At 62.0% G+C, this 24110-nt stretch overlaps 3 protein-coding genes across 7 annotated transcripts; 1 reads left to right on the top strand and 2 right to left on the bottom strand.

Moving 5' to 3' along the window:
• Window positions 1–474: 474 nt before the first annotated feature.
• LOC135188151 (E3 ubiquitin-protein ligase RNF182-like) lies at window positions 475–2480 on the bottom strand. Its single transcript, XM_064167437.1, has 2 exons — window positions 2318–2480; window positions 475–1899 (listed from the first exon to the last, which is right to left on the bottom strand). The coding sequence occupies exon 2, from the start codon at window positions 1874–1876 to the stop codon at window positions 1160–1162; it is 717 nt and encodes a 238-aa protein (XP_064023507.1). The 5' UTR covers window positions 1877–1899; window positions 2318–2480; the 3' UTR covers window positions 475–1159.
• A 2629-nt stretch (window positions 2481–5109) lies between these two features.
• PCIF1 (phosphorylated CTD interacting factor 1) lies at window positions 5110–17382 on the bottom strand. 4 transcript variants are annotated; one of them, XM_064167970.1, is made up of 17 exons: window positions 17280–17382; window positions 16884–16980; window positions 14215–14353; window positions 13923–14047; window positions 13348–13485; window positions 12875–13005; window positions 12496–12650; window positions 12125–12272; window positions 11861–11944; window positions 11083–11182; window positions 10724–10886; window positions 9068–9240; window positions 8662–8748; window positions 8013–8197; window positions 7166–7259; window positions 6811–6986; window positions 5110–6120 (listed from the first exon to the last, which is right to left on the bottom strand). In XM_064167970.1, exons 3-17 carry the CDS (start codon window positions 14336–14338, stop codon window positions 5868–5870), a joined length of 2136 nt encoding a protein of 711 aa, XP_064024040.1. In that variant the 5' UTR covers window positions 14339–14353; window positions 16884–16980; window positions 17280–17382; the 3' UTR covers window positions 5110–5867. The 4 variants fall into 4 exon arrangements, with proteins under 4 accessions (XP_064024040.1, XP_064024042.1, XP_064024039.1 ...); XM_064167972.1 differs by having other exon boundaries at window positions 14215–14348; XM_064167969.1 differs by lacking the exons at window positions 16884–16980; window positions 17280–17382 and adding an exon at window positions 16550–16634.
• On the top strand, window positions 16781–23976 carry PLTP (phospholipid transfer protein). 2 transcript variants are annotated; one of them, XM_064167979.1, is made up of 18 exons: window positions 16781–16871; window positions 18861–19004; window positions 19724–20067; window positions 20589–20704; window positions 20911–21010; window positions 21090–21218; window positions 21340–21495; window positions 21623–21686; window positions 21814–21877; window positions 21967–22058; window positions 22197–22373; window positions 22516–22575; window positions 22661–22822; window positions 22966–23033; window positions 23135–23177; window positions 23320–23383; window positions 23470–23546; window positions 23641–23976. In XM_064167979.1, exons 4-18 carry the CDS (start codon window positions 20596–20598, stop codon window positions 23767–23769), a joined length of 1494 nt encoding a protein of 497 aa, XP_064024049.1. In that variant the 5' UTR covers window positions 16781–16871; window positions 18861–19004; window positions 19724–20067; window positions 20589–20595; the 3' UTR covers window positions 23770–23976. The 2 variants fall into 2 exon arrangements, with proteins under 2 accessions (XP_064024049.1, XP_064024050.1); XM_064167980.1 differs by lacking the exons at window positions 16781–16871; window positions 18861–19004 and having other exon boundaries at window positions 19644–20067.
• The last annotated feature ends 134 nt before the right edge of the window (window positions 23977–24110 follow it).

The raw sequence follows: 24110 nt of genomic DNA, 5'->3' as shown, positions 1-24110 counted from the left end.
GTCCCCGAGACAGCTCCTCCGCCTGCTTTGGTGCCTTCCTGATGCTTCCTCCCCGGACATGCAGGGTCGCTCCTGGGGCAAAGAACTGGGTGTGGGACTGTCACAGCCCTGTGCTGTGGGACAGACTCGGGAGGGACACGCTGGGAAAAAGACACACAGGACATGCAGGGAGCATGGCACACAGTGGGTGTGGGACACAGCAGCAGTGCCCAGACACTCGTTGCAAGAGTCAGGCGCAGACCATCCCCCACTCCCCCACTCCTCTATTTCCCAAGGCCAAGCTGGTGGCTCTGTGCAGCCCCAGGGTGGTAATGCAGCCAGAGGCGACTCCGGGAAGGGGAGCAGGGATCAGTAGCCCCGGGAAGGCTGGAACGCAGGCATAGGCTGCTTCGGATGTCCCTAAGAACCAGGAGGCGGAGGTCAGACTGTGCTCGGCTTGATGAAAGGAATTAAAAGGTCCTGGGGCCAAACGAGTCCTTGCACAGCACAACCCAAGGAGTTTAGATAAAGCCTGGGGGCTCTGCGTGAAGACTGCCAAACAGCTGCAACAACATCTGTACACTCCAGCCGACACCCACCCCCCACCCCCCCCGCCTTCCACGGACACATCAGAGGCCAGCACGAGACTCACACGGGTGGGAAACAGCCGCGGGTGGAATGGGAGCGGCGTTGCCAGAACGCGGTGCCGCGGACACAGCTATCTACATACGGACACGAGGCCGTGGCCGGGCCGGCCACAGGAGCCCCCGGGCTCTGCCCGTCCCTCTCCCGCCGGCGCTGGGCAGTGTCCAGCGGCCAGGGCGCCCCCGGCCGCAGCACCAAGCATCCACACGTCCTTGGGTGGAATCTGTCCCTTGGTTGCTGCTTTGCTCTCAGCCCAGCGCATCTCTGTTTCTGGAGGAAGATGAGGAGGAGCTGAAGGGCTGACCTGATCCCTTGAAGGCTGCAAGGAGCTCCTGCAACCACTCTGGCGTGGGCTCTCACTTGGCAAAGCTGGAGCTCTTCTGCCTGGGAAGCCAACAGGCACCAAGCATCTCCCCGTAGCCCAGGCAGGTCTCCATGTTGTGGCTCAGCCACGGCGAACACCTCCACCCGAGGGACAATGCTCGGAGGTGCCCGAAGCCACAGCTGTGCGGGCACAGGGCTGGGCTGTGCAGGGTCAGGAGTGGGGGAACCCAAAGACCTCCCGGCACAGGCACTGGCAGAGGCTGTAGACGATGCAGAGGAGGAGAGTAGCGGGCACGAGGCTGACCAGGACAATGCCCAGGCTGTGGTGCTCGATGAGCAGGAGGTAGATGCCAAAGGGCAGGGAGCTGAAATAGAGCAGGCAGAGGACGCCCAGGATGAAGTGGGGGACTGCTTGCCAGCCCCAGGAGCGGCACTTCTGCCCGGGGCCATGGCAGGGCAGCATGACCAGGCTGTCAGGGCGGTACAGCCGCACCACCTCCATCCCGTTCAAACTCTCTGGCAGGGCCACGTCCTCGGGCACCTCCAGGATGGTGACGACCAAGCAATCAGGGCCAGGTGCAGGCTCCAGCACACTGGGACAGAGCAGGACCTCAGGGGATCGGGAGGGACCTTGCTTCTTGGGCCTCTCAGCGCCCGTCAGCAATGCCAGCGCCTCACCATCGTCCTGCAGCCGCTGCACGTCCCCGCCGGGCACCGGGCTGTGCTGGCGGCAGAAGGGGCAGCGCAGCTGGTGGGGCGACGTGTCCCCCAGTGCCACCATCTTGTGCAGGCACCTGGTACAGAGGCGATGGCCGCAGAGGAGCAGTTTGGGTCTGCGGGCGCGGGCATCATAGCGGCTGTAGCAGATGGTGCAGTCCAGCTCGGGGGGCACTGCCTGCAGCCCCTGCTCGCTGTCCGGCTGGGCCATGCTCCCGGCGGGTTGCTGGGGGGCTGGGGACACAGAGAAGGGGCTGTGAACGGGGGCTGAGGGGCAGGTTCTTTGGCCCCGCTGCACCCCCTGGGCATGCTCCTGAGGACCCCGAGGCTCCCCGGCAGAGGGCGGAGGGCGAAGAAGACTGGCACGGGCTGCACCCCTCCTCCCGGGACCAGCTCTGACCACCGGCTGCTACCGCTGCTCCGGGGCCTCTCCCCTGTCCCTGGGTGAGTGGGAGCAAGAAACGGGCCCGGCTGCAGGGTGGGGGCCCAGCTCCCAGGTGGGCGCTGGTCGACCTTTTCCGTGACAACGGCTTCCCCGGGGCGAGCTGGCACCGGACACAGGCTCTGCGGCTGCCGGGACTCCCCTCCCGCACCACCCTCCCGCTCCCGAGCTCCGGAACGACCTTCCCGACATCAGCTCCCTGTCTGGTACCTGCTCTCCGCTGGGGCTCCAGGGCGGTCGGTGGCCGTGGGTAGATACCCGGGGTCCCGGGAGTCCCATGGAGTGGGCTGGGACGCGGTGCCCGCCGCGCTGCGGAGGCCGCCCCGGCGCAGGGGCCGGCGGCATCCCCGCGGCGTTGGCCTGGCAACGGCGAGCCGGAGGAGGATGCTCGACCGCTGCGGCTGCCGGTGCCGCTGCCGGTGCTGTGCGGAGCCCAGACGGGGCAGGATCGGGGCCAGTCGCTCTGCGGGGCACAGCCGGGATGCAGCAGCAGTGCACGGTGGGTCGGTGTAGGTTCCTGCTGCCACTCTGACCCCGGGCACCCCGAGGATGCTCCTTCACTGCCCGGTGGTCCCTGGAGCTCTGCAGCCCCTGGCCGGGCAGGCAGGGCAGCTGCAGAGCAGGGGCCTGAAGGTGCCTCCAGCTCGGGCAGACCCTCTGACTCCTCGGGCTTTTGCTTGGCCCCGGGGAGAGAAGCTGCTCCTGGCATGAAGGGTCAATGAGGAGGGCCCACACACCACCGACAACAGTGGGCACCTTGGGGGGTCAATACCACTCAGTGCATGCCTGGACACCTCACCTCACCCCTGTACCTGGGGAACCAGGATCAGCAGACACCTGGGAGCCACAGCACTTGCCAGAACCAGGCTGACTATGGCCAAGCCCTTGGCATGTCACTCTATGCAGCTGGATCTCTCTAGTCTGTGCCAGATCCACCCCCGGGCCGCTGAAGCCCTGGCAGAAATGTTTCCAGCAGCCCCGAGGGCAGCAGCCACAAGCGACCTCCCTAGGGCTGAAGGTAGGTTGGCAGTGCTTGTTCCTTCCCATCATGGACAGGACAAACCTCTCTCCCTGTGCTGCCAGGCCAGAGAGCAGCAGCAATCACCCAGCAGTGGGCACCTCACACAGTCACAGTCCACCCAGGGACATGCTTGAGCCCAGGCAGTGTGAGGGTGTTCAGATCCTCTCCGTGACAGGCTCACACCTTGCTGCCCTCAGCCCCCTCAGGGCACAGGACACTGAGCTGTGCCAGTTAACAAGGAAATAGTTCTTTCCTTCCAGGCAGGGCCTTGCCCTATTCCCTGAGCCCCAGGAGCAGCCAGGTGCCTACTGCACGCACCCTGAGGGCCCTAGGGTGGGGCAATGGCTCCATCCCTCTCCAGAGCAGCCCCTTGGGGCTGCAGCTGGGGGTGGGCAGCATGAGTGAAGACCCCTTTAGGTCAAACCATCAGAGCCTCTATTCCAGGGGCCAGGCACCATCCAGCTCCTGCTGTGACCTCAGCCTCCCCAGCCCCATTCAGACCTTCCACCACTGCAGCCTTCCCCATGGCTCAACCTGGCCTTGGGCATTGCCCTCGGACAGGCTCAGTTTGGTACTGCCAGGGCACTGTGGGGTTGGCCATTGCTGAGTCTTGGTGGGAAGGGCCTTGGCACCAGGCTGACAAGGGTGCCCTGGGCTGATGGGAATGCCCTGTGAAACCTGCTGTGTGCAGCCTGGCACTCTGCTTCTACCACCTCTTGCTTCATCCATCTGAGCAAGCTGCTACAGAGCCACAGCCACCCCAGAGGGTTTCTTGGCCACCTGCAAGCTCAGGGCAATGAAACGCTTAACAAGGCAACTGGGTAGGGCCTGGGAGAGAGGCAAAGGGCGTGATGAGGGCAGACTGACCATGCTGACTTGCTGAGGCTGCCAGGTGCCAGTGTCTGTGCCCAGCTGCAACTCAGCAGCTGCCTGCTCTGTCTTGGAACAGTGGCTGAAGGGGAAGAAAGACTTTCAAAATGCTGATCTCACTGCCAGAGCTCCCAGCTGAGTCCCACTGAAGGACATCAATGATCTTGTCTACTGTTGAAAGCATCCCTGGAGAGCTGTGGAGATGCCAAGAGCACGTGGGGCTGGGCTGCTTCTGCCCACCACATAGCACTGGCACAATGCTGCCAGTCCAGGGTGCCACATGTGCAACCTCAGCCCAAGACTCACATCCTGGCTTTGAGATACCTCACAGCCTGTGTGAACTGTGCCAGGACCGCTGGTCCGCAGGGTAGGGGGATGCAGGCACTGCTGGCCCACCCTGGGTCACACCAGCCTGGCTGCAGGCAGAGCAGGCTGCAGAGGGAAAGCTGAGGAAACTCTCAAAGCCCAGAAAACTGTGTCAGAGAATTATCCCAGCCCCCAGAGCCACCCTCACCTGGTCAGCCAGAAGAGATGGGAGGTAATGGGTGGGAATTCTTGAATCCAGCAGCAAGGACAGGAGGAGATCAATGGCTGGAAGCTGGAGCAAGACCCTGCCAGCTGGGGAAGGGCTGCACTTGGAGAGGCCCTGCAGAACCCCCAGGGACTGGCTCTTACCACCACACCATTTGTGGCTCTGCGCTGGTGAGGCTGGACCCAGAACACAGCTCAGCCTGGGCCACCCTCCATGGGGAAGAGTGGCCTGGAGAGCCCCTGATCAGAGGCCCAGCAAGGAGAAGCTGCCTTGTCCTGCCCTGAGGAGGCTGAGGGCAAGGGCAGCTGCTGGCACTTCTCAGAGGGCTGTGGTGAGGGTGAGAAGCCAAATTCTGCATGGTGTGAACCAGACAGGGAACCAAGTTGGTGCTGGTCAGGCTGCCCTGGGCTGTTCACAGCAGCTGTTAGTAAAAACACTCAGCAGGAGGAAGCAGCAACATGGAGCAGGGCGGATCCGGGCTCCCGGACAGACCCCTGGCATCCTCCTTTCAGGTGGGGGCGAGGGCAGGGGGCGGGCACAGCCCCTGAGGAGAGAAGGAAGGGCACAGAGGGGCAGAGCTCTCGGCTGGTTTTTAATGTCCCTAAAAACTAGGAAACAGAAATCAAAAATAGACTTTGCTCTTCTGGGTAAAAGTAATAAAATGGTTAGCGGTGTTAAATTAACCTTACAAAACACAACCCAGGGAGGGGAAACACAGCCCGGGGGCTCCGCGTAAAAACCACAACGACTACAAAACAGCTGCAACAACATCTGTACAGCCCGGCCGGCGCCCCCCGCCCCTGCCCTCCACGGGCGCAGCGGCGGCCAGCACGGGACTCACACGGGTGGGAAACAACCACGGATGGGATGGGAGCGGCGCTGCCGGAGCGCGGTGCCGCCGACACAGCTATTTACATATGGACACGGGGCCGGGGCCGGGCCCGACGCAGGAGCCCCCGGGCTCTGCCCGTCCTTCTCCCGCCGGCGCGGGGCTGCGGCGCTTCGCGCTTGCCATCCACCTGTCCCTCCGCCTGTCCTGCCGTCTGTCTGCCCGCGCCTGCGCCCCAGCTCCGGCTGACCCTTGTCTGGGCGCCCTGGCGTCGAAGGGGCTGCCAGCTCCTCCTGCCGTGCCGCGTGCCCTTTGCCGAGCCGCGGCTGAGCCTCCTCCGGTGCCCGCCGGCTGCTCCGGCCGCCCCGGGCGTGCAGTTCGCAGAGGAAGGAGCTGCTGCCAAGAGTCCTGCGGTGGCACCGCGCTGCCAGCAGTCCCTGCACCATCCCGGCGTAGCCTCAGCTCCTCGGGCTGCAGCGCCTGCCCTGCTGCCTCGCACCTCTGCTCCCTAGTTGGGATTGGTCTCCCGGCTGCTGCTCTGCTCTCGGCTCAGCTCCCGCTCCTTGTCTGCCGTGGAAGAGGAGGAGGAGGATGAGGAGGATGAGGAGGAGGAGGAAGAGCTGAGGGTCCGTCCTGAATGCTTGTAGGCTGCCACGAGCTCCTGCAGCCGCTCCGGTGTGGGCTCCCACTTGGCGAAGCCGGCACTGTTCTGCAGGAAGAGCACGGCAGTGTTGTGCACGGCCTTGTAGTACATCTCCTCTCTGCAGGGGAAGACAAGAGGCACTCAGCAGCATCCCCCACCCAGCCCTCCTGCCCAGCCACACACTGCACCCTGACCTCCTCCCCTGCACAGTGCTTAGCATAAGGTCCTCTTCCCTCTCTCCTCCGAGTTGAGCAGAGCAGCATCAGGCAGCTCAGGGCACAGGCTGAGCCCTGGCAAAGGCTCCCGAGCTCTGAGGAGTGGAGCTAATGCTGCATTACCACAGCCCTCCACCAGCACCTGCTGGGACATTGCTGCCCCTGCAGAAGGGAACTTGTCACAGTGAGCCATCAGTTGCCTAACCTTGCTGCCTGGCCAGGAGACCACATCCAGCTTGCTGTGCTAAGACTAAGACACCTCCAGCATATCCTGCTTCTCCGAGTGACACCAAGATGTTGTGGATTTGGCAGGGCTGGCTCACCAGATAGAAGGGCTGGCAGAGGGCACAGGGGAGACCACAGCACCAGGTGTGAACTGCTCAGCCAGGACTTGCACCAAGCACACCTCACCCACCAGCTTTTGTCACTGGAACACCTCAGCAGTAACAAAAGGAGGAGTCCTCAATGCTGCCTTTGCCCATCTGAGAAATCCCAGTGCCCACATGCCACTGCTCCCCAGTTCCCAGCCAGTCTAGCCTGGATTATTTCTGCCACAGCCTTCATTCCCAGGAGGAGCTGGGACCAAAGCCTACTTCTTGCAGATGTGCTGCGAGCCGCTGCGGTACTCGTGGTCGAAGGCTGGCAGGACCAGCTGGTGGCGCTTGAACTTGCTCTGCTCCATGCGGGTGAGCGCCGGCGTGGGGGGGTCTCGCCACTCGGGGATGAAGACGATGAAGGACAGAGGCTCGCTGGAGCTCTCCAGCAGTTTCTAGACCAGCAAGAAAATGAAGGAGCTCAAGGTCAGCTGAGCAACGTTTCACTGTGGAAACACTTCTGCTTCCAGAGCTGCAGCAGCCACCCTCTGCCTTCTGCACCACAGCCCTGCCAGAGGGCGTGTGGGAAGCAGGGAGGAGAGGATTGACCACAGCTACCCAGGGGAGAATATACCTCGAAGTGGGAGACCATGGCATCCATCAGCTCCTCACAGAACGGAGGATTTGCCTCAAAAGAGCCACTTATAGGGAAGAAATCCAGGCAGGGGCTGGAGGAAAGAGGAAAAGACACCCATCAGGGAGGAAGAACTCCCAATTCTCTCACCTCCAGACATCCATGCCCTCAGAAGGGGCAGCCACACACTCAGGCTCAGCATCCAGCAGCACAGAGCCTGCCACTTCCAGCAGAACCTCCAGATGCTCAGCAAGAGATGAAGGGCAGGGAGCAAGAGGATGGGGGCAGGCTCTTCTCAGAGGTGCCCAATGACAGGGCAAGGGGCAATGGGCACAAACGGGAACCCAGGAGGTTCCATCTGAAATGGAGAAACTTCTTTGCTGTGAGGGTGCAGAGCCCTGGAGCAGGTCTCTCTGGAGAGCTTCCAACCTCCCCTGGACATTGTGATCCTGAGCAAGCTCCTGTGGGTATCCTGCTTTAGCAGGGGGGTTGGACTGGGTGAGCTCCAGAGGTCCCTCTCAGACATGCTGAGATTTAGGGATTCTGTGACTGGTCTTGAGAGGCACACCCCAGCTGCTGTCACCAACGGTGACTCTGAGCCCAGCTGGCTGCTCCAGGACCCAGCTCTCCCACTCCAGCACCAGGGCAGCACTGGCAGACCCATGAACCACAGCACTGTGGGGAGCAGATTCTCTACCCAGGCTAACAGCACAGTGCTGCTGGTCCTACAGCCAGCCTGTGCCCACTCACTGTCTTCAGGCAGCCCTGAGGTCACACTCTCCTGAGCAGATGCTCCAGCCCACTCCAGGTGCACCCAGCCAGCCCCGTGGCAGGGCAGGGGACTCACCCCCTGGATCCGAAATACCCGTCTGTGTCCAGGAAGGCCGAGCAGTACTGCTTGAAGTAGCAGTTCAGGGGCGAGGCAAAGCACTCAAAGCTCACTCCGAAGAGCTTGTGGAGGGCCTCGAAGACGTGCACAGGCAGTGCCCCCTGCAGCCCAGTCCCCTCGTACAGCCCCACGCCGAACATCATCTGCGGGAGCAAAGCCTGGTGAGTGCCCACTGCTTCCACCACTCACCACAGGCCCAGGGCCTCTGCCATGCACTTCTCTGGGGACACAAAGCCCCCTCAGCCTTCCTCAGACTCCTCTAGATGCCCTGCATGTACCCAGGAATGCTCTTTAAGTGCCTCACCCAGCCGAGGCCCTACAAACCAAGTGTCCATTTCCACAGCCCTCAGCTGGGCCCCACAGTCAGGAACTACTGAAAGTCTCTTTCATAAACGTTTATCTTTATCCCCTCAGGGTCTCCTGGCAAGGTCACAAAAACTCCCCACAGGCCTCTCCCAAAACAACAGCAGCTTTTAAGCCCGGTTTTGCATCAGGCTCCCGAAGCTGTGGACTTGCCCTGGAGCGAAGACCTTGATGCCTTCAGCAGAACCTTTATCTCCTTGCTATCTCTAAGGCTTTCTGGGGCACAGCTCTGAGGAGACTGTACCTGATAGCGACGGAGAAGGCACCAAACCCTGGGCAGAAACTTCTCAAAGCCAGAGTCATCGATGCAGCTGTACCGATAGAGCAGCCACTGGAAGACAAAGCCTGGTCATTAACCACCAGCAAACACAAACAGGAGTGGCACAGGTGATAAGGAGGTGGGGAGGCTCTGTGCAGAGCTGCTCCCACCACGACCGAACCAGCAGCTCTTGACCAGCATGATTCAAAGGAGCAGGCCAGCAGTGCTGCCTCGCTGCCAGCACAACTGCTTCTGCAGCACAGCATCCTGAGGGTGCTCCCAGCCCGTCTCAGCAGCAGCAGTCCTCACTTCTGCTGCTCTCAGGGCAGCCTCAGCAGGGCAGGCAGCAGTGGCAGCCCAACCCAGGAGCAGTGCCAGCCCCAGCCCGTACCAGCTTGCTGAAGTAGTTGCGGCTGACTTTGACCATCTCGCCCTTGTAGCGCACGCAGGCCACGTTGTTCTCCATGTGCATCTCCACGCTGGGCAGCGGTGGCGAGGGGATGGCCAACCTCACTGGGTAGCAATACACCAGCCTGTCCTGGACCTCAGGGGCTTCCACCTCAGCTACACAAAACAAAGAGAAAGGCTCTGGTTGGAATAACCCTGGGACGTTTGGGACAGATCTTCCTTCACCTCAAAACATGCAGCGGTAGGATCAGGGCTAAAGAGCAGAGAGGTCCTCCCAAACCACTGCGGTGTCCCTCACAGATCTCAAGAGAGCTGCCTAGGTCCAGAGCTGATTCCCCAAACTGATTCCATCATCCACTGCCAGAGCACAGACAGGAGACATTCTCCAGAGAAGGGCAGCAAGGCTGGGGAGGAGCCTGGAGTGCAGCCCTGAGAGGAGAGGCTGAGGGAGCTGGGGGTGTGCAGCCTGCAGAAGAGGAGGCTCAGGGCAGAGCTCATTGCTGTCTGCAGCTGCCTGCAGGGAGGCTGTAGCCAGGTGGGGTTGGGCTCTGCTGCCAGGCACTCAGGGACAGAACAAGAGGACACAGCCTCAATCTGTGGCAGGGCAGGTTCAGGCTGGATGTTAGGAAGAAGTTCTTCACAGCAAGAGTGATTGGCATTGGAACGGGCTGCTCAGGGAGGTGGTGGATTCCCCAACCCTGGAGGTGTTTCAGAAGAGGCTACACGAGGCACTTAGTGCCAGGGGTTGGTTAATTAGAAGGGTTAGGTGACAAATTGGACTCGACCTCAGAGGTCTTTTCCAGCCCGGTTAATTCTGTGGTTCCATTCCCCAGCTCACTGCAAACTGCACTCTGCCACCCCAGCACCATGAGGCGCATCCTAGACCAGCAAAGCCTTTCGCACTGCTGCTGTCCTCGCTTCAGCCAAACCCAAGCTCATCCAAAGCACAACCAATATTCCCAGGCTGTCAAGTGCGGGAGCCAAAGGAACCTTCCTGTCACCTCGCAGTTACCCATCACTGACAGCAGGTCCAGCAGGAAAAGAGAGCTCACAGGAACAACCAGTCAGAAAACATCAGAGACTCAGTCAGGTGGGAAGACAAAAGCTGACCTAAGTAGCAGATGGCAGGCCCTGAGGTCCGAGGGGAGTGTGAGCAGAGCTGGGAAAGGACTGCAGAATGGTGGTGAGGACAGCAGCAGAGATCAGGGCAGAAGGTGGCCAGAGGCAGAAGTGCAGACAAGAGAGAACAGAGAAGGATGAAGGAACACAAATGCCTGCTGGGACAGGAAGAAGGATGCACAGTGAGGTGCAGAGAGGCAGAGGAGTGCAGGAGCTGCTCAGAACCAAGAAGCATGGCAATGGAGAACACAAGGAGGAGAGAGCCCTCAGCACTGGGGAGGGGACTGTCACCTGTCCCCGGCCACTCAAAGCAGCAGAGAGAAAAGGATGCTCCGAGGGGACCAGCCAGTGCCCTGCTCAGCATGGTATGCTCCCAGCAAGCTGCTTGCATCCCTGCTTGTGCCATGTGCTGCCAAGACACCTGTCCACTGGACAGGCATTTGTGTGACTGCCAGCTGTCACCTGTCCCCAGCTGGCCACTGCTGACTGCCAGAGCCCCGCTGGCAGCTGCAGCACCCACCAGAGATGTTGTTCTCCTTGAGGATGGCGAGGTGCTTCTCCCGGATCCGCTTGACGTACTCCAGGGAGATGTAGTAAATCTTGCTGCAGATGCCTTCCACAGAGTCCTTGGCTGCTGCAGACACGTGGGGGCCGCACTGCTTGCGCAGGTGCTCCAAGCGGTCCTGTGGGAGGCAGCAGAGTCCCTACAGCAGCGCCCCCACGAGGCCCGCGGGGCCCACGCTGCTGTGGCTGCTACTTCACACAGCCAAAGGAGGCGACAGCAGCCCGCGGCAGGAAGACCTTCGTGTGGCACCAGCGTTCCCCATCCACTTCCCTCCCAAGCCCCTGCACCCCCTGCACAAGCAGGGGCATACAGACCATGTAGTCCTCCTTGGAAGCAGAGTGGTCCCGTCGCAGCCAACTGAAGGTGTCCTCCACGTTCCACTTCACCACCTTCCTGCTGTCTGGTGAAGCACTCCTGTGTGGAACGGAGCAGCAAGACTGAATCCAAGGCTGCACGGCAGTCTCCATCCCACCGTGGCTGCTTCCCATCAGCAGGGGAACGCAGACAGAGGCACTTCACCAAGGCCCAGCGCTGCCACTCTCCTTCAGGCCTCCTCCCAGACACTTCCACATCTCAGGACTACTGTGGTCCCTCCAAACCTGCTCCCACAGAGGCAGGTGAAGCCTTTTGCTCACAGGAAGAGCCCATTCTGACCTCGCCTCTGCTTTTCAAGCACAGCTGCTGCTGGCATCCTGTGGCTCTCAGAGAACTCCCCTGCTAACGAGTGTCTAGCTCTCCTACAAGGCTCTTCTCCAATTCCATCCTGGCGCAGAACTGGCCAGAAACACCACAGGTGGGCTAATAAAAAACAGTTCTAAGCTTGCTGCTCTCCAGTAGCAGTGCCTGCCCAGACACTCCTGTTCTTCACTCAAGGACAAGTGGCAGGAGGCACTTCCTGCACAGTGTTTCACAGGGTCCCACCCTGCTTCCGCACACTGATTTCGCTGGAACAGGACCACCAGAAGCTGCCTGCTCCAGCACCACTGTTTCCCTCTGCACAGTGCCAGCCTTGCCCCCCTCAGTAAGCTGATGAATGAGGCACTGAGTAAGGAGCGATGCAGCAGCCCCTCCCACCGGGAGAGCAGCTCGCACCTGGACTCGATGAGTCGCTTGGCAGCCTCGGCGTACTTGAAGAGCAGCCTCTTGGCTTCCTCCCGGAACTTGATTCTGGACAGCCTGAGGAAGGTCACAGCCACACACATCAGCTCCACAGCTGCCAGGAAGGCAGGTCCAGCTCCCACGCCTGACCCCACCAGCATCCCATCAGCTCATCAGAAGGCAAAGCCCAGAATGGCAGCAGCTAAATCCCTGGGCCAGACCAAGACAAAAGCAGCCCAGGCCTGCTCTGCATGATACCTGATGGGAATGTCATTCATGATCTCTCTGAACATGGAAGGAGACACTACTGGCTCGCAGTCACTGGGCAAAAGAGGATCTGTGCCTTTATCAACCACCTTCCTCTCCAGCATCCATCGGTTAAAGGACTCCCTTGGGGGATCAATCCCTGGAGAAGCACAGAAGGGTCTCATCAACATGATGAAGAGATGCCCAGGAATTCTGGTAAGGATGATCCCACTGGAGTCCAGCCCAATGAGTTCACAACTGACACCAGAGAGATCACAACCACCACCAGCAGACATCGAGGACAGGACAGAGGTAAGCCAGGAGGAGGAGTACAGCACTGCAGGCCCCAGAGGACATAGCAGGGGAGCCCAGCAGGAACTCACCTTCCCTCTGCTGGCAGAGCTCACGGTAATGCTGCCGCAGCTTCAGAATGAGCTGGGACCGCAGCAGCTCCACCTCGGGGTGTGGAGAAAGCACTTCTGAGGGTGCTCTCTGCTTAATCACTGCATTTGTCTGGATGTCCAGGTCCCAGTACACCCTGCAGCAGAAGCAAATGCCACCAGCGTGGCCAGACTCTTACTGAGTTTTGAAATACCACCCCTAAAGCAGATCTCCCTTGGGCTTTCACCAGCCACAAACTGAACCATCAAGACTCCTTGCAAAGGTAGCTGGAGGGGTCACATCCCTCAGGTTCTTCCCCAGAGACATCAGGGAAGCCAGGGGTCCCTTTCTGCCACCAAAAGCCAGCTGGAGACAACTCACTCGGTTGGTCGCAGGAGAGCTGCCTGCTGCTTGTCCTCGGGCGAGACACACCATGCCTTCAGGACAGAGCTGCCAGGCACGCTGGGAGAGCTGGGCACCGGCTGGGCAGCTGCATTCCCCGGGACATCCGCCTGGACACGGAACAGAGGAAATTACTGCCCTGCAGAGCCAGGCAAAGGCTGTTCCCAGCCCGGGAGCATGTTCTGCCTGCTGCTGGCACGAGTTAAGGTGGGAGCTGCTGTGCTCCTCAGTCCTATCTCCTAACTCCCACACTCCAGCTTAGGCTGGGAGCAAGGACAACTCAGCAGGACCTGAGTCTGCAGCCAATTCTGTAGCTTCCAAGTGTCACAGTCTAAGTCAGGGGTGGCCTGACCTTGCAGAGCTGAAACCAAGCCAGGCCCAAGCTTCAGACCCCCTCGATTTCAACTTGAACCTCATCCTTAAGCCCATTTGTTTCACAGCACCAAACCCACCTTAGGCTTTTTGACACTGTTGCCACCGGCTGGAACCTCCTCAGAGAACCTCCTCTTCCTCTGCTTGCTCTCCGCAGAGGTGTCAATCACTCCACCCTCCAGCGGCATGGGAGCTGCGTTCAGTCCCAGTGGGTCTGACTGGGGTCCAAACAGCAAGAGAGACACAGGTCAGCTCCCTGCCTCCACCAGAGCGAAGGAGACAAACCTTCTTCACTGCCCATTCCACCACCCCAGGCTCACCTGAGGGTGGGACTACAGACACCAACACTCGCCAGATGCATAAAGCTAAAACATTATTTTCTAGACCTGTGTCTGTTTGGGGTTTTTAAGACTTAGATGAGGAAATGGAACACAACTTGCCCAGGCTGAGAATTTCCACCTGGCACAGCACTGCCTCAGCGTGCAGCTAAGGAGCCTCTCCTCAGAAGTAAGACAGAGAGCAGGCTTGGCAAGGAGCTCTGAGGGCAGAGAAGACCCTCTGCACATGCAGTCTGAAGCCCAGGAGACCACCGCAGGCTCTGCCCCGGTAGAACATGCCAGCGTGGGCAGTGCCCCGGAGGGGAGTGCTGACTTACAATGACATCGTGCTGACCCAAGACAGGCATCTCCCACAGGGACTGATTGGTGAAGCGGTTGAAGTAGTAGGGGCGATTCTCCCGCTTGCTCCAGCACTTCTCCCAGCCAGCCTGCACCAGCTCATCTGGGAAGACAGCCAGGGGTCAGCAGAGCAGCCCTGACCAACAGCCCCACAGCTCCCCAGGACTGCCACGGCACAGAGACACCAGAGTCACCTCCCCTCGTCCCCTTTCCTGGCTGCCAGGGCCCTGCAGAGCCTCGGGCAGGGGTTGCCCAGGGCAGCCTCAGTACCTGGCAGGTCCTGCACCAGGCGCATGGGTTTGGGGGAGCTGGGCTGGTTCTGGTTGGAGGTGCCAGGTGAGTGACTCATGAGAGACGCTTCCTCCGCAGGGCTTCCGTGATTCTCATTGGCCATTTCTCAGCAGCTGCTCTAGAAAAGACACAAACCCCGAGTCAGAGCAGGCAGAGACCCCAGAGGTACGGGGCCCGCTCGGCTGCAGCGCCAGGAGCTCCCTCTGGCAGCTAAAGGGCTGCAACAGGGACACACCAAGCTCCTGAGCCCTGCCCAGTGCCTGTTCTCCTCACATACCCAGCTAGGGAGCTCTTCAGGCCAGCACTCCAAAGCTCAGCCAGATGCCTCCTAGCAGCGCAGTGCCTGGTGCCAGGCAGCAGGACATGTACAGGGACACACACCCCTTTGTGTGCAGGGACCACCCAGCGCTGCTGCCCTGAGACAGGTTCCACCAACACTCACACCCCCAACTTAAACAGAAGGCTTCCAATGCAACCCTCCTGCTCTGTAAAGCAGCCCCAGAGCCTCACCAGCAACAGCCTCCAGTTCAGAGCCACAGGCCAGCCAGTAACCCCTGAATTCTCCCCCTTGGCTCAAGACTGGCTGCGAGGCCTCAGCGGCTGCTGGAACCTTTCCTACTTCTTCATCTGCATAACAAGAGTTATGCAAAGAGCTGCCGGAACAATAAAAGCTCCTCTTAATCACAGTTTAATGCTGGCAGCTGGAGGAAGTGCCAGGCTTTCCCTCCCTTAGTCACCGTGTCCCCCGGGGAAGTTTCTGACGCTGCAGACTGCTTCTCTCTCGCAGCCCTAAGCACAGTGGCAGGGAGCTGGGGGCAAAGCAGGCACTTTGCATAAATTATCACCTCCCTCGGTTACTTAGCTCTGCTCAGGCTCCGGAAAACACCCCACAGCACACCAGGTGTGGTGGCAGCAGCACGGAAGCGTGGTTTTTAACTGGACACCAGACTGCCCCAGCAGCCAGCTCCCCTGAGGACCATTTCTTCAGTAAAAACTCAGCTTTGGTTTGTAGTTTCTGGGATTTATTCCCCTTCCCTCCCCTTCCTGCTCATAAATCTCCACTGCCTGTTTCAGAGGAGCAGGGTGGCAGGAGCCAAGAGTGATCCAGAACTAGCAGGGACTGGCTGAGGGATCTCCAGTACTGCTTGTGGAACGAGTGTGGCACAGACTGAGGCTGAGGAACTTGACCCCTTCAGCCTCATGGAAGACACTCCTATCCTTCCAGCCAGGGTGAGCAACACTGTGGGACACTGGAGACTGGGAACTTCGGACCCTGGACAGGAGGAGGAGGCAACAACCAAGCCACAGGTTGAGCACCTGCTGCAGAGCCCCAGTGCCACTGGGGCCACAGCTCAGTCGTGCAGCAGAGGAGAGTTGTGCAATGTTTGTTTACTCACACTTCCTCCTGAACTCCAACCCTGCTGTGCCCTCTACAGTCACCTCACCAGCCAGAACGGCAGCAAGGTCAGCCCAGCACGGCAGCAGGGATAACCCAGACCAGACCCATGCTGGGGTCATCACAAAGCACAGCAGAGCTGGGTGCTCAGGGCTGCAGGGCAAGGGCAGCACTGCAGATGCAGCAGCTTGGGAAGGATGTTTTGGGCCTCTCCTTAAGTTAAAAGCTTGTTTGCACATGCTGTGGCTGATGTGTCCTGCAGGGTACAAGCAGCACTTTATAAGCAGAACTGGCACGTGCTGGCAAGACCAGAGCTGAGGATGTATGTAAGAGTTACAGGCAGTGCTGGGCATCAAGATCTTCCTAGAGCCCTGACGGCTCACATCAGCTGTCAAACAGGGCTCACCGGCCCTGCCTTCTCCCCTCTGTGGGTAAACTACAGTGGCGGAAGCAGGAAGGAAGCTTTCTCACTTGACAGTGCTGTTGAGAGTTAAGTCCAAGTACCTCCAAGTCTGGGAAAAGGGAAAAAATCAAACTACCAGGGATGCTGGCAGACAGAGCTCTGCTGTCGTGTAACTAGCACGGAGGCTCAGTGACAGGGACACGGCGGCGGCTGAGGTGCTGGTCTAGAGACGTGCTGATGTGTTCAGTCCTCCCTGGCACGGCAGCGCTGACCCTGCCCAGAATGCTCCCAGCCCTGGGGCACAACCAGAGCCCACGGCACGGGGAAGCGGACACGGAGCAAGGAAGCACAGCGAGCGGCAGCGTCGTTTGTGTCCATTCCACCGACGCAGGGTTTTACACGGGACAACGGCAAAGGCTGACAGAGGAGCGCAGGGGCAGCCCCCCAGCACCCGGCAAGGTTCTCCCTCATCCCAGCACTGGGCAGCTCCAGGCGGCCGGGGGCCTGGCCCCTACCTCCTGCCACCGGCACCGCTCCGTTTCCCGGGAGCCGGCTAGGCGGGACAAGCGCTGCGCAGAGCGCGGAGCTCCCGAGGCAGCACGCAGGCGTGCGGGGACCGAGGGGAAGCGCGGGCAGCACGGCGGCAGCTCCCGGAGTCTCCCTCCCCGAGGCGGTGACTGGACGGTGCTCCTCGGCGCGACGGGCCGGGACAGGCGGGCAGCCACGGGCAACAGGGCTCAACGAGTGCGGAGCGGAGGCGGCGGCGGCGACAAGTCTGCAGGCTGGACGGGAGGAGTCCGGGGGCACGGCCTAAGCGGCGGCCCCGTCTCTGGGAAGGCGAGTACTTACGGTGGCGGGACGCGTGGCCGTCACTCCGTGCTCGCCGCTGGCGCGCCGGGGCCGCATCCTCATAGCGGGGCGTCCCGCGCCTGGCCCGCGGGGGCCGCTGCGGAGACAGAGCCGGTTACGGCGCGCCGCGGGGGAGGAGCCGCGGGCCGAGCGCAGGCGCGGCGGCGACAGCGAGGCGGCGGAGGCAGCGGGAGCGCGGCGGAGGCAGCGGGAGGGCAGCGGGAGGGCAGCGGGAGTGAGCGCGGCGGGGGCAGCGGTGTGCGGCGGTGGCGCTCTAAGATGGCGGCCGCGGGCCTGCACCGCCTCCCCTCCGCCGCCCGCCGGGACGCCGCCCGCCCTGTCGCCCTCCTCCTCCCCACCCAGAGCAGACGCGGGCCGCGCGGCAGCGCCGCTTACCTGGGCGTGAGGTCGGGGGCTGCAGGCACCGGGCACCGCTGTGTCTCCCGCCGCCGCCCCACCTCCGCCTCGCCCGCCCCACCGCCGCCATCTTGCGCCGGGGCCGCGGGCCGCCGGGGCGCATGCGCGGGGCCGCCCCGCCCTGAGCAGTGCGCAGGCGCCGCCGCTCGGCCCATGCGCGCTCCCGCCGCGCCCCGCCCGCCGCGCCTGCGCCGAGCCCGCTCCCGGGCCGCCGGGGCCGCTTGCGCCCGCGCAGAGCTGCGCCCTCGGCCCGCCGCCGTCGTTGGTGCGGCGCAGCCCTGCCGCCGCGCTGTGGGCACGGCCGCGGCCGTCCCTAGGTGGCCCCTGCCGCCGCCGCTATTTCGGGCCGCGCAGCTCTGTCGCTGCGGCCCTGCCTGCCCGCCCGCCGCGGGCGGTTCCCGTCAGCGGTAGGGCGCGGCCGCAAGCGGAGCTCACCAAAGGGGCCTTTGAAGTGCAGCGGCGCCGGGGCGGAGCGGGCGGCCGGGCCCGAGGGCTGCTGCGGTGGCGGCAGTGCATTGATGTGCCGGCGGCAGCGGCGCAGCTGGGTGCCCTCAGCGGGCTGCCTCCGCTCCCGGCCCACGCCTTAGCCCGCAGGCCAGCCCCTAGCAGCTGGCCACCCACTGGGCCGCCGGTAGCCCTGGGGCTGTGATGGACTCCTTCAGTGGAGAGGAAGCCTTTGAAGTCCCCGAGTGCCGCCCTCAGCCCAGCGCCGCCGGGCCCCACTAAGCCATGTCCTTCGCAGCACATCGCCGTGGCTTTAAGAGCCTTCCAGGGGCAGAAACTCCACCGCTGCCCTGGGCAGCCACGGCCAGACCTTCGCCCTTTGGGGGAAGAAACTGGTTCCTCATGTCCAACCCAAACCTTCCCTGAGGCTGTGTCATCCTGTCCTGTCACTTGTTCCTTTGGAGAAGAGTCCAACCCCCACAGCAGTGAGCTCTGCCCTCAGCCTCCTCTTCTGCAGGCTGCCCATCCCCAGCTCCCTCAGCTGCTCCTCCCCAGCCCTGCTCTCCAGACCCTTCCTCAGCTCTGTTGCCCTTCTCTGGACCTGCTCCAGCCCCTCACTGTCCCTGTTGGAGTGAGGGGCCAAGAAGAGGCCAGCACTCAAGGTGTGGCTTCCCCACTGCAGAGGACAATCCCTGCCTTAGAGGTGGCTGCAGAAGCTCCCCTGGGGCAGCTCCTCGCTGTCCTGCTGAGCCCTCTCCGCTCAGGGCAGGACCTGGCCTGTGGAGCAAGGCAGGCAGAGCGCAGCTGCTGTGGTGAGCAGCGGCTGTGTGCGGTGGGATGGTTACTGCTGGGGTGTGCCCAGCTGTGTGCCTGCCCCATGCCCACCCGGGCACCGAGATGGGCAGCCACATGCCTCCACCGTCCGCAGGGATCATTCCCTTGCCTTGAGATTGGCTGCTGCTGCTGCCAGAGCCACCTACATGCATGCAGCACGGGCAGAAGGCCGCAGGGGGACGTGGGGGTCACAGTTACTGTGCCCTGTGCCTGCTGGGCTCAGCCAGTTTTCGGAGAGGGCTGCAGGAAGCCGTGGGGCCCTTTCCTGCCCTTTGCCTCCAGAGTGTCCCCACTGCCCAGCTTCCCCAGGAGCTTCCTGTCTTCCCAAACAGCAGCTTGACCTGCTCAGTCTCGAAGTCCTGCCCTCTGCTCCGAGGGCACTGGGGTCAGTGTGATGAGCTGCTGCTGGCAAAGCAATTCTGGAGGGTAAGTGCTGTGTAAGCACTCAGGCTCCTGAGGCTCCCAGCGTCTGGCACACGAGCCCCATGCTGGCTTTGCTGCCCCACAGAGCTGAGAACTGCCTGGAGCACGAAGTGCTGGCTCACACCAGCCCCTTTCCGCGTGGGCTGATATGAGAGGGGGCTGCAAAACCTCCATACTCGGGTGAGGAAGGTCAAGCAGCCAAAGGGGGTGGTGAGGGCAGGGGCAGCCCCGTGGCTGAGTGCCCACACTTGCTGAGAGCCCTCTGGGAGGAAGCCCTGGCCTGAGGAGCTGCATGTCCCCTCCACGATTGGTGCTAGCAAGGGTGGGATGGATGCCCCCCCCAGCGTGGGCACTGCTGGGGGCAACTGGCCAGCACCACTCACAGTGCTGTGAACCCTGGTGCCTGTCAGGCTGCCAGCAGCCAGCTGAGCGAGTCCAGGCAGAGAGACTCATCCTGCAGACCCCAAACTGCCCAGGTTGTGTCAGTGGCTGTTGGAGCAGGGTTGAGCATCTGGCACTTTCTCTGCCAGGGGTTCATGTCACAAGTAGGCACAAACCAGCCTCCATCAGCACCCCTGTCCTGGGTGCACACCCTGCAAGCAGGGCTGGAGCTGGCAGCAGGGGGCTGGAGGGGCTTGGCACCAGTTTCACAACACTGACTGGGGAGAGCTGCCTGACATGGGCAACCCCTCAGCCTCGGTCTGCATGTGTGCCCCTTGCAGGGCTGAGCACTCCCGGGCGGCCCCGGGACATGGAGCGTGGCTGCCTGCAGGATGTGGGGAGCTGTGTTTGCGCTGGCAGGGGAAGGCTGCGTGAGCAGCCCGGAGTGAGCCACTCGCTGAGCCTCTGCCCGTGCTGGCAAGCGGCCGGGACTCAGCCTGCTGGAGATCGGCATCCTCCCCGTCCCATCCTGCTGTCTCCTCCCAGCTGTGGGCTCACAAGGAGTGGCAGCTGGGGGGATATATAAAGGCAGGAGAACCTCCTCCAGCTCAGAAGAATCTCCTGGAGCTATTGGTGTCCTCCCTCCCTCTTTCATGTGATTCAGCTTCACCACACTAGCCTCACCGTGAGTACCCAGGCTGGGACACCACTGCGGGGGTGAATCCCAGGCCCGAGGGGAGGGTCTCCTGCCCCAAGAGAACCGGGGGGGGGGGGGCAGCACTGCATGGGGAGCCCAGTCTGGCCAGGAGCTCTGTGGGTATGGAGGCTCCAGCTCCAGCGTGGGCAGGCAGGCAGCACGTCTCTGTGGGGTGCCCCTCCCTCTCCGTGGGGCACTGGGTTCCCTGCTGGAGCAGCAGTCCTGGGTGTGTGCAGGGCGGGGTGGGACTCAAGAGTCCGCTTTGGGGATATGAGACTCTCTTGGCCCCACTGGATCTGTGCTGGGGGCTTGGGCTGCTGGTCCCTGGAGGTTCGGGCAGTGAGGCTCAGGGCAGCACCAGGGGTTTTGGACTGCGGGCAGCAGTGGCACCATGGGGTGTTCCTCCAGGCCATCCCTTGTCCCCGGGGCTGTGAGAGCAGCTGGGCAGCAGCCATCACCTCTCGGGGTGTCCCCGTGTTCCACTCCAGGGCTGATTCTGTTCCCTCCAGGTGTGAGATGGCTGCCGGCAGCTGCCTCCTCCTCGTCCTCCTGCCCTGCTTGGCGACAGCCTCATACAGCAACCCCGGCTGCAGGATCCGGATAACTGCCAAGGGGCTGGATCTGGGTAAGGGGCTGGATGGGACACTGCTGCTGGGGCTTGGCTAAGGGGCAGGTTAGGATACTGCTCCTGGGGTCTGCAAGCAGGATGAGGCTGGTGGTTGGAACCCTGCACTGGGGAGAGAAGGAAGCTGGGGGCTGACTGCGGGAGGGTAATGCTGGGAGAGTGGCAGGGCCTGGCTGCAGCCAGCCTGGACTGGCTTTGCTTTGCAGTGAAGCAGGAGGGGCTGCGCTTCGTGGAGCAGGAGCTGCAGAACATCACAGTGTCCGACCTGCATGGGCAGGAGGGGCAGTTCCACTACAACATCAGCCAGTGAGTGCTGCCTGCCCCCTCTGCACCCAGCTCTCGTGTCCCTCTGTGTGTCTGACCCTCTCCGTTCTCTCCCCTGCAGGGTCAAGGTGACAGACCTGCAGCTGGCCCTCTCTGACCTGCACTTCCAGCCTCAGCAGCACCTTGCCTTCAACATCAACAATGCCTCCATCAGCCTGCGCTTCCGCAGGCAGCTGCTCTACTGGTTCTTGTGAGTTGCCTCCTGCTCCTCGGGCACCACTTGGCCCCACAGCTGGGCCACTGCCTCTGCTCTGGGTGCTTGGAGCTGGCAGCTGCTTCATGCTCCTCTGATCTGCTCCCCTCACTTCCAGCTATGACATTGGGTCCATCAATGCCTCTGCGGACGGCGTCCACATCCACACCGTGCTGCAGCTGGCCAAGGACCAGGCTGGGCGCCTGAAGATCTCCAACATGAGCTGCGAAGCCTCCATTGCCAGGATGCACGCAGGCTTCTCTGGCACGCTCCGGTACGCCCGGCCCCACCGCAGCCTGTGCCCCGGGCCCTGACCCCCCTTCCTGCACCAGCCTGGGCTGTGTGCTGCCACGGGCACAGATGGGCAGGGCAGGGCACAGAGCTGCTGCTGTGTCTTGCAGGAAGGTCTATGAGTTCCTGAGCACCTTCATCGTCACCGGCATGCGCTACCTACTCAGCCAGCAGGTACGGCTGAGAGCTGGATGATGGAGCCTGGCAGGAGGGGTTGACCCCAGGGAGCTTGGAGGAGGGTCCGGGTCCTCACATGGACCTAGAATTAATTCTCCTCTTAGCCCAGTCCTGCACGTTTCAGATCTGCCCATCCCTGGAACATGCCAGCCTGGTGCTGCTGAACTCCTTGCTGGACACAGTGCCTGGTGAGTGCTGCCCTGGGGAGGGCAGAGCTGGGCATCAGGCTGCTGGGCAGCCCACAGGCTCAGACACCACAGCACCTCTTCCCTGGCAGTGAGGAGTTACGTGGATGAGCACATTGGGATTGACTACTCCCTCCTGCAGGATCCATCTGTCTCCACAGACACTCTAGACCTGGACTTCAAGGTGAAGGCTGGATCCTGCCCTGCCGACCCTCCTAGCACCCATAGGAGCAGCTGTGCCAGCCTGCACGCTGGGCACGGCAGAGTGGGCGGGGGGTGGGCTACGCTACAGTGGCAAAAACGTCTCCTGTCCGTGTCACAGGGCATGTTCTTCCCCCGCATGAGAGAGGCCCAGGAGCTGGAGCACCACGCGGTGGAGCCGGTGATCAAGGAGACCGAGCGCATGGTCTACGTCGCCTTCTCCGAGTACTTCTTCGACTCGGCCATGCAGGCGTACTTCCAGGCGGGCGTGCTGGCCATACGGCTCCAGGGAGAGAAGGTAACGTGGTGCAGCACACCCCGCTGGCACGGGCAGGGGCCTGCTGCCAGGCGGCAGGGAGGCTGGTGCCACCCAGGGAGCAGCTCTGCTGGGAGCAACGGCAACTAATTGCTTACCCTGCAGTGGTTTGTCCTCCTTGCAGGTACCCAAGGACCTGGAAGTTTTGCTGAGAGCTACCTTCTTTGGGACCATCTTCATGCTGGTGAGAGGAGCATGCATCCAGGGCAGGAGGGACAGGGGACAGCCCTGCCTGGCTCTGTGGCCCGTTTCTCATCTGCCCTCCGCAGAGCCCCACCGTGGACGCTCCCCTGCAGCTGCTGCTCCAGGTGTCGGCTCCACCACGCTGCACCATCAAACCCTCGGGCACCTCTGTCTCCGTCTCTGCCTTCCTCAACATCTCTATGGTGCCACCGGGCCACCCTGCTGTGCAGCTCTCCAGTATGGTCCTGGTGAGTGCTGGGAGGGGTGCCAGTGGCTGAGGCTTCCCGTGCAGCCACCTGGCACACGTGGCAAAAGCTTTTCCCACATGGTATGGGAAGGCTCTGGTGGCCCAGAGCCTGGGCAGCTGCAGTTCAGCCTTCTGCCCCCCTAGGAAACCAAGCTGAGTGCCAAGGTGTTCCTGCAAGGAAAAGCACTGCGCATGCAGCTGGACCTTAGACGGTAGGGCCTGTGCTAGGGTCCTGTGGGGGCTGTGGGAGGGTCCCCCCGGGAGGGGGGGGACCCCCCTGCAGCAGCTCCTTCACATTGCTTTCTCCTTGCAGGTTTCGCATCTACTCCAAGCAGTCGGCGCTGGAGTCGCTGGCAGTGAGTGGGCTTCTGCGCCCCTGTCGGGCCTTGGGGAGGGCTGCACAGTGCAGAGTCTCTCTTCTCACCCACTCCCTGCCCTGCGGCTCAGGCAGGTCTGCAGCCACTGCCACCCTACTCACCCATGCTCCTCTCTTCACAGCTGTTCTCACTTCAGGCCCCCCTGAAGACCCTGCTGCAGTTGACCATCATGCCCATCATTAACGGTAGGGCACCGGCACTGCCTGCACCCCACCGGGCAGGGAGCAGGGCGCAGCAGCACCCAGCTTCACCACACCTCCTTTCCCCACAGAGAGGACTAAAAACGGGGTGCAGATCCCACTGCCCGAAGGCATAGACTTCACCAAGGAGGTGGTCACCAACCACGTGGTAGGTGGTGGGATGTGGCCAGCCCTGGCTCCCGCAGTGGGCACAGGTCCCGCATCACAGCCAGGCTCCCTGTGCTCTTCCTCTCCCCTCACAGGGATTCCTCACCGTGGGAGCTGATCTCCACTTCTCCAAGGGGCTGCGGGAGGTGATCGATAAGTACCGCACTGTGCCCCCCACCAGCGCCTGGCCCGCAGAGCCCAGCCTGGGCCCACACCAGCTCTAGCTCTGCTCCCTGCCTGCTCCTGCATCCGCACCGAGGGCAGTTCCCGGGCTGGACCCGTAGACTGTAGGTAGGCAGCAGTTTCCCTGGTACCAGGAACACATCCTGCTGGGTGCTGTGCCCTAGGGGTAGCAGCAAGGTGGAGACAGCCGCTCTGGGAACCCCTGCTGCACCCTCCCCTCCTGAGACTAATAAACAACTTGACTCCAACCCTCGCGGCATTGTTGCTTGGAGGATGTGCCTGTGCCAGGCTGGATCAGAGAGCTGCCAGGACATGGGGAGTGGTGGGCATCAGCAGCAGAGGGACTCAAAGGCAGACCCAGCCCAGGCTGCTCGCAGAGGGG

This window comes from Pogoniulus pusillus, chromosome 29 (assembly GCF_015220805.1).
Source record: "Pogoniulus pusillus isolate bPogPus1 chromosome 29, bPogPus1.pri, whole genome shotgun sequence".
Classification (NCBI taxonomy): Eukaryota; Metazoa; Chordata; class Aves; order Piciformes; family Lybiidae; genus Pogoniulus; species Pogoniulus pusillus.
The sequence above is the reverse complement of the archived record's forward strand: the minus strand, read 5'-3'. Positions and strand labels throughout refer to the sequence as shown.